The following is a 9050-nucleotide window of genomic DNA, read 5'->3' as shown; positions in this document are numbered from 1 at the left end:
TGTATATGTGGACAGAGGTTTAATCCTAGACACATGGAAAGTGGGATGTATATGTGGACAAAGGTTTAGTCGTAGACACATGGAAAGTGGGATGTATATGTGGACAGAGGTTTAGTCGTAGACACATGGAAAGTGGGATGTATATGTGGACAGAGGTTTAGTCGTAGACACATGGAAAGTGGGATGTATTTGTGGACAGAGGTTTAATCGTAGACACATGGAAAGTGGGATGTATATGTGGACAGAGGTTTAATCCTAGACACATGGAAAGTGGGATGTGTATGTGGACAGAGGTTTAGTCGTAGACACATGGAAAGTGGGATCTATACAGAGTGTGTGGGGCAACAGAAGACAGACATCACTGGGGCTAAAGATTTTAGAAATGAGGAAAGGGACGATAAAGCGGGGGAAGGTTTCGGGACTCCACCCGGAAGGGCAGATCCCGAGTGGAGAGCCATACCCTCTGTGTGAGACGATAGCGGGGAGCCGGGTTCCGGTGGCGGTCCGTCTGTCGCCGATACCTGGAGGTGGTCTTGAGAAGAATGGACTGGGCTCTCTTTTCTGGGCCGAGGATATGCTGACTTCTTGCTCAGGTAAGAGCGGAGGCTGATAATCCAAAGAACACTCGAAAGGGTGAGAGACCAGTGGCCAAGCAGGGAAGGGTGTTGCAGGCGTCCTCCTCCCACACGAGTTGCTGGCTCCAGGTGGTGGGGTTGGCAGAGACGAGGCAACGAAGAGCCGTCTCCAGGTCGTGACTGGCTCACTCCAATTAGCTGTTAGATTGGGGATGAAACCCGTAGGACAGGCTGGCCGATGACCCAATAAGGGTGCAGAATTGAGACAAGAACTGACCCAATAAGGGTACAGAATCGAGACAAGAACTGAGGACCAAAATCAGAGAACATGTCGACCGGAAGTCCATGGATCCAGAAGATGTGCTGTACCATGAGCTGGGCCGTCTCCTTAGCTGAGGGTAATTTGGGAAGGGGAATGAAATGGGAGTTTTTGGAAAACCTATCCACTACCGTAAGGAGGGTGGTGTTACCCTCAGACGGAGGGAGACCAGTGGCATAGTCCAGTGATATATGGGACCATGGGCGGTGAGGAACAGGGAGTGGTTGAAGGAGGCCTAGCGTTGCTTGCCGTGGAGTCATATTCTGCACGCACACTGTGCAGGCGGCGCCGAACGTGGTGACATCAGGAACCATGGTAGGCCACCAAAACCATTGTCAGAGGAAAGCCAGAGTCCTGATGGAGCCGGGATGGCAGGTAAGGTTAGAGGAATGAGCTCATTCAAGGTGGTGGACCACCACCCTTTGTCTCCTGAGCCCATTCAAGGACCGGGGACCGGGCAGAATCTGGGACAAACAACCGGTTAGCCGGGCCCCCCTCAGCCTTGCGGACCAGGCTCTCAATACCTCAGACGAGTGTTGCTGCCAGACAGGAGGTAGGGATGATGGTCAGACGGTGTAGCTGCAGAGCTATGCAAGCGAGAGAGGGCATCAGGGGTCACACTTTTGGACCCAGGGCAGTAGGAGATGGTCAAATTAAAGCGAGTGAATAACAGAGCCCGACAGGCCTGCCTTGAGTTGAGGCGCTTGGCAGTGCAGTGATATTCAAATTCTTATGGTTGGTGCACACTAAGAATGGATGTTCAGCCCCTTCTAGCCAGTGTCTCCACTCCTCCAGCGCCATCTTGACTGCAAAAAGTTCCCGATTTCCCACGTTATAGTTCCTCTCAGTGGGATTAAGACGATGGGACAGGAAAGCGCAGGGTTGCAGCTTTTGGTCCTGGGAAGATCACTGTTACAGGACGACCCCCCACTCCAACTACTGAGGCGTCGACCTCCACCACCAACTGACAGGATGGGTCCGGATGGATTAAGATCGGGGCTGTGGTGAATTGATGTTTGAGATCCGAAAATGCCCGGTCAGCAGCTGGGGACCACGTGAGCGGAACATTGGGTGAGGTAAGTGCAGAGAGAGGGGAAGCCAGGGGGCTGTGGCCCTGGATGAAGCGGCAGAAGAAATGAGCAAATCCCAGGAAACGTTGAAGCTGCACTCTGTATGTGGGTTGGGGCCACCCCACAACCACTCTCACCTTGTTAGGATCCCCCTGAATGTTCCCTGCAGCGATGACGTATCCCAGAAAAGAGATTGTGGAGTGAAGGAATTCATATTTCACAGTTTAAACAAACAACTGGTTCTCCAGGAGGCGCTGGAGGTCTTGTTGGAAGGGGAGAACGGGAATAGACCAGGATGTCGCCGAGGTAGACAAACATGAACTGGTTCAACATGACCAGGGCCTGGAACACTGTGGGAGCGTTGGTCAGTCTGAATGGCATAACCAGGTACTCATCGTGTCCGCTAGCCATGTTAATGGCTTCCATTCGTCTCCTTCTTGTATTTGAACCAGATGGTAGGAGTTCCCGAAGGTCCAACTTCGAGAAAATGGTCGCCCCCTGGAGAGGCTCAAAAGCTGAGGAGAGGAGTGTTTTTTTTTTACTGTGATGCCATTAAGATCCCGGTAGTTGATACACGGGCGCAGGGTTCTGCCCTTCTCCACAAAGAAGAACCCTACGCCGGCTGGAGAGGCGGAAGAACGAATGAGCTCTGCGGCCAGAGAGTCCTCAATGTTCCCTCATATGGTCTTGATCTCCGGACCTGACAGGGAATAAAGTTGCCCCCGAGGCGGCGTAGTGCCCAGGAGGAGGTCAATGGCGCAGTCGTAGGGTCGATGCAGAGGAAGAGATGTGGTGCGGCCCGTGTTGAAAACCTGAGAGATCTGAGGCTTTTCCCAATTCCACAGGAGGACGTCCACGGGCAGGCTGCGCCGCATTGAGACGATGTGACATAACGAGCTCCTACCCAGGATAGAACCCGTAGCCCAGTCGATCAGGGGTATGTGCTTCTGGAGCCATGATAATCCCAAAACCACAGTTACATGAGGAGACTCACAGTGGTTACCTGACACTCACAGGTTGATGGGAACCGTACTGTGAGTGACCCTGTCGATAGAGCGTCCGTCCAGTGCTATGGGGGCCATGGGAATGGAGAGGTGTTGTGTGGAGATGGCCAGCTCCGACACCAGGGTAGCGTTCATAAAGCTCCCGTAGGCCCCAGAGTCCATGAGCACCTGAAGAGATGTCCTGAAGTACCACAATACAGACAACTTTTGGAGTTCAGTCTGCGTAAACATTCCTCAGGAGACAATCTAGCCCTGCCCAGTTGTATGGGCTCCGGAGGAGGTGAGTCGACAGTCCTCAATGATTCCCGAGGGAACTTGTGTGACATCGGATTCTCTCGGGAATGCAGGCATACGGGATTCTTCGGGGGCGAAGGGGAACCCGTGGACGAGCTTGTGTGGCCGGGAACAGACCTCCCCTCCCTGCTGCATTCCCGTAACCGCCCATCGATCCTTTTGGTCAAGGCTATGAGGGAGTCGAGGTCATGGCATTCCGCCAAGGTATGAAATCCCTCCACAAAGTTATGTGGTAACTCCTTGTGTCTTCCAATGGTGGCTCTTTGGAGGGAGACAGTGTTGCGGTGCTGGTCCAAGTCTGCTGGGGCAGTCATTCCCAGTTCGTACTATCACGACTCAGGATATGACACAGACGCAGACACAGGAGGCGGATAGTTTGATTCTCAGAATGTTTATTATAACAAAGGGGCAGGCAAATGGTAGGTCTAGGGCAGGCAGAGGTTCGTAAATCCAGGTCAGAGTCAATCGGGACAGAACGGCAGGCGGGCTCAGGGTCAGGACAGGCAGAAAGGTCAAAACCAACAAGACTAGAAAACAAACCTTGAGAACAGGAGAAATCAGGAAATACGCTGGTAAGACCTGACAAAACAAGACGAACTGGCAACAGACAAACAGACAACGCAGGTATAAATACACAAAGGATAATGGGGAAAAATAGGAGATGGGGGAATGGGGGGGGGGGTGGAGACATGCACAAGACAGGTGAAACAGATCGGGGTGTGCCTGCCAGCAATAACATCTGCTAGTAGGTGGAACCTGAGCGTAGTATTGAAACCGAGACTGTTGGTACATGTTACACAAATAAGTAGCTGCTTAAATACCTTAATGTAAATATACAGTACACGTAAATCATTATCTAAGGGAAAAATGCAGCATTGCTTTGCCAAATCCTGATTTTTCCATCCTACATCACAGTGATCTGAATGCCCTAAAACACAGTCTTTTTCCAGCATATACATTGCATTCCATGCAGATGAACATTCTTACAAAGGCCACATATTCTACATATTCATGTTTTGTTAGCATCAGTATGGATATCATAATGGGTCAGCTGGCTGTGTTATCACAATGGGTCAGCTGGCTGGCTGGGATATCATAATGGGTCAGCTGGCTGGCTGGGATATCACAATGGGTCAGCTGGCTGGGTTATCACAATGGGTCAGCTGGCTGGCTGGGATATCATAATGGGTCAGCTGGCTGGCTGGGATATCACAATGGGTCAGCTGGCTGGGTTATCACAATGGGTCAGCTGGCTGGCTGGGATATAATAATGGGTCAGCTGGATGGCTGGGATATCACAATGGGTCAGCTGGCTGGCTGGGATATCATAATGGGTCAGCTGGCTGGCTGGGATATCATAATGGGTCAGCTGGATGGCTGGGATATCACAATGGGTCAGCTGGCTGGCTGGGATATCATAATGGGTCAGCTGGCTGGCTGGGATATCATAATGGGTCAGCTGGCTGGCTGGGATATCACAATGGGTCAGCTGGCTGGCTGGGATATCATAATGGGTCAGCTGGCTGGCTGGGATATCATAATGGGTCAGCTGGCTGGCTGGGATATCACAATGGGTCAGCTGGCTGGCTGGGATATCATAATGGGTCAGCTGGCTGGGTTATCACAATGGGTCAGCTGGCTGGCTGGGATATCACAATGGGTCAGCTGGCTGGCTGGGATATCATAATGGGTCAGCTGGCTGGGTTATCACAATGGGTCAGCTGGCTGGCTGGGATATCATAATGGGTCAGCTGGCTGGCTGGGATATCATAATGGGTCAGCTGGCTGGCTGGGATATCACAATGGGTCAGCTGGCTGGCTGGGATATCATAATGGGTCAGCTGGCTGGCTGGGATATCATAATGGGTCAGCTGGCTGGCTGGGATATCATAATGGGTCAGCTGGCTGGCTGGGATATCATAATGGGTCAGCTGGCTGGCTGGGATATCATAATGGGTCAGCTGGCTGGCTGGGATATCATAATGGGTCAGCTGGCTGGCTGGGATATCACAATGGGTCAGCTGGCTGGCTGGGATATCACAATAGGTCAGCTGGCTGGCTGGGATATCACAATGGGTCAGCTGGCTGGGTTATCACAATGGGTCAGCTGGCTGGGTTATCACAATGGGCCAGCTGGCTGGGTTATCACAATGGGTCAGCTGGCTGGGTTATCACAATGGGTCAGCTGGCTGGCTGGGATATCATAATGGGTCAGCTGGCTGGCTGGGATATCACAATGGGTCAGCTGGCTGGCTGGGATATCACAATGGGTCAGCTGGCTGGCTGGGATATCACAATGGGTCAGCTGGCTGGCTGGGATATCACAATGGGTCAGCTGGCTGGCTGGGTTATCACAATGGGTCAGCTGGCTGGGTTATCACAATGGGTCAGCTGGCTGGCTGGTTTATCACAATGGGTCAGCTGGCTGGCTGGGATATCACAATGGGTCAGCTGGCTGGTTTATCACAATGGGTCAGCTGGCTGGGTTCTCTACAGTAAATGCTGAGGTCAGGTGGCTGGGTTCTCTACAGTAAATGCTGAGGTCAGGTGGCTGGGTTCTCTACAGTAAATGCTGAGGTCAGGTGGCTGGGTTCTCTACAGTAAATGCTGAGGTCAGGTGGCTGGGTTCTCTACAGTAAATGCTGAGGTCAGGTGGCTGGGTTCTCTACAGTAAATGCTGAGGTCAGGTGGCTGACAAACACGATTAGCTGGCCAGTTTCCTCACACACACACAGCAACAACAACAAAAATACTCTCCCGAGTTGAAACATATGCAATAGGAAAAGCTACCTTGAAGCCACAACAAACTGCTCACATCACGTTTGGATCACTGGATTGTAGAGTATCAGGAGTGTTCAGGTATGCATCCTCTGGTGTTTTCCATAGTGAGGAAGCAGGACATAGATGACATGTTTTAGCTTGTTTGGTTTCTTCTGTACAAATGATAATAGCAGTCAACAACCGTGCACCATGTAGACTAGATACTGAATCCCATGGTGGAGTGGCTTTTTTAAACCTCGTTCTCCCTGCAACTCATGAATGTAGCTGAAACGGGTGGGGGAAAAAAAAATGCTGCTCTGTAATTGCTTAGTTCACACAAACAAACAAAAAATGATTATCCCAGACAGTTTTCCCCCTTCTTTTAGCATTCTTATTTTCCTGCCTGCAGGTGATTTTATAATTCTCTAAGCTTGTCATCTCTTCTAGGTGCCGTCAGCATTGAAATGATTGACATTGTTTCCCTTTCATTGCCTCCCAGGAGGTCTTCCTATTGATTCATTTACATGCCTCCAAATAATGACGCTTTGTTTTTTGCCTCCTGAAATATCACAAGTTATAGAAGAGGGAATTCTACGAAGGACAAGCGTGGCAGCTTAGCTTTTGGTTTCCCCACGTCCTAGGTGTAGGCAGAGACCTTATCCCTCTAGTCCGCGATGACAGATAGTATTACATTTCCTGTCATCTCTACCACTCAACTTTCAAAGTATAGTCGAGTGTAATTATTGAGCGTCTCTACATAAACTGAACAAGGGAGAATCGTTTGCTGTGGAAAGTAGCCATGATTGGTTTATAGGCCTTAGGTCAGAGGGAAAGCAAATTATTTGTTCAACAACATGTGCCAGGTACTACGATTGGCAAATGGGTAAATGCCATTGTGAAATCCAAACGACATTGTAAGTTAAAGATGTGCTCACTAGGTTACCATAAGTGATCACTAAGCACTAATAATGAATAGTTTATCCAGGAAGTAAACAAGGGTAATCATCCTTTCGAGTGCAAAATGGACTGAAAGAAGGATGTTGTTTTTAGAAGGCCCTTTGAATGCACAATGATCAAAGTGACCCAGCCAGTGAATGAGAGGAGACCCTCACTGCCTTCTTCATCTGACCCACATAGGCTCCATCCTCGCCCTCCAAACCCTCGGCTATTGAACCAAAGTACGAGAAGCGCTGGCTGGATGCAGTGTCCCTACCCTTGTTGATGGCCCGAGTCTCCAGATACAAAGCCGTAACGGCTAAATTGAGGTAAGGTAATCCCGCGTGATGTAATTCTCCTCTGAGGCACACAGTTTCTGTTGGTATCCCTCGTGATGTAATTCTCCTCTGAGGCGCACAGTTTCTGTTGGTTTTACAAGCACCTTTCATTTAGGTGAGAGGGTGTTCACTCCCATATCTATCCCCATGCATACAAGGTCAGCGATGCAGCAGGGCCCAGACAGAGACAGCATGATAGGAAGGTTTGACTTTAACACACTGAATTGGTTCTTCTAGAGATTTAAACGACATCAAATGAATGCAGGAAATCCCAACAAATTTTATTTTCCTTCCCTTTTTCTGCTAGATAATCAATCAAATTCAATAAAGCCCTTTTTTTTTTACATCAGCCAATGTCACAAAGTGAGGTACAGAAACCCAGCCTAAGAAACCCTAAACAGCAAGTAATGCATATGTAGAAGCACGGTGGCTAGGAAAAACTCCCCTAGAAAGACAGGAACCTAGGAAGTGATGTAAGAGATATGGCAGTCCTCTAGAGCCCCAAATGGAGCTGTTATTTTAGAAATAAACAAAGAAGTAATCAATGGATATCTTTGTTACTTATAACTGAAATACATTATCGCTGTTTGTCACGACATGATACCAAATGATGCATTATGGTCCTTGATTCTGTGAATTGTAAATAAAACTACAAATATATGAAAAGAGTGAAAGTGCTCTTTAGACATGTTTTTTTAAATGTATTATTGATACCCATAATCACACTTTTCAGGCTTAATTAATGAAGACAATATTGAGTGGATTTATTTTATAAGAAGTAATTATCTGGCACTAAAAAATATTTTTATATGAAGGCACTGCTTCAGCATATTAATGGGAAGATTTATAATAAACACAAGACAGGCTGATGCACTCAATTTCTTGATTAAAGATATTCCATTTGATGAGTTCTATCTAATTAAGGATGAGACCTTATTAGTGTTTTTGGAGATGACATCATGGCACTAACTAACTTTGAATAAAGTTTTGACCAGGATGTGTATGTAAACATGAGTCATCTGTGAACAAGATCTTTCTTTCTGTCTACATCATTATCCCCACTATTAAGGTTATTATCCTCATCATCTACGTCATTATGCTCACTGTCTACATCATTATCCCCACTATTAACATTATTATCCCCATCATCTATGTCATTATGCTCACTGTCTACATCATTATCCTCATCATCTACGTCATTATGCTCACTGTCTACATCATTATCCTCATCATCTACGTCATTATGCTCACTGTCTACATCATTATCCTCATCATCTACATCATTATGCTCACTGTCTACATCATTATTCCCACTATTAATGTTATTATCCTCATCATCTACGTCATTATTCTCACAGTCTACATCATTATCCCCACTATTAATGCAATTATCCTCATCATCTACATCATTATCCCCACTATTAACGTTATTATCCTCATCATCTACGTCATTATGCTCACTGTCTACATCATTATCCCCACTATTAATGTTATTATCCTCATCATCTACATCATTATCCCCACTATTAACGTTATTATCCTCATCATCTACGTCATTATGTTCACTGTCTACATCATTATCGCCACCATCTACGTCAATATGCTCACCATCCACTTCATTATCCCCACCATCTACTTCATTATGCTCACTGTCTACATCATTATCCCCACTATTAGCGTTATTATCCCCACCATCTACTTCATTATGCTCACTGTCTACATCATTATCCCCACAATCTACTTCATTATGCTCA

At 47.7% G+C, this 9050-nt stretch overlaps 1 protein-coding gene across 2 annotated transcripts in view; it reads left to right on the top strand.

The window, feature by feature from the left end:
* LOC110498401 (gamma-2-syntrophin) overlaps positions 1-9050 on the top strand; it is a 98350-nt gene that overhangs the window by 40280 nt on the left and 49020 nt on the right. For both annotated transcript variants that reach the window (XM_036955240.2, XM_036955239.2), the window contains one exon: positions 7160-7287. In XM_036955240.2, the coding sequence (XP_036811135.2) occupies positions 7160-7287 (128 nt within the window). The remainder of the gene's footprint in view (positions 1-7159; positions 7288-9050) is intronic.

This window comes from Oncorhynchus mykiss, chromosome 19 (assembly GCF_057628025.1).
Source record: "Oncorhynchus mykiss isolate SJ-2025 chromosome 19, ASM5762802v1, whole genome shotgun sequence".
NCBI lineage: Eukaryota > Metazoa > Chordata > Actinopteri > Salmoniformes > Salmonidae > Oncorhynchus > Oncorhynchus mykiss.
Note: the sequence above shows the minus strand (reverse complement) of the source record. Positions and strands in the feature narration are given on the sequence as shown.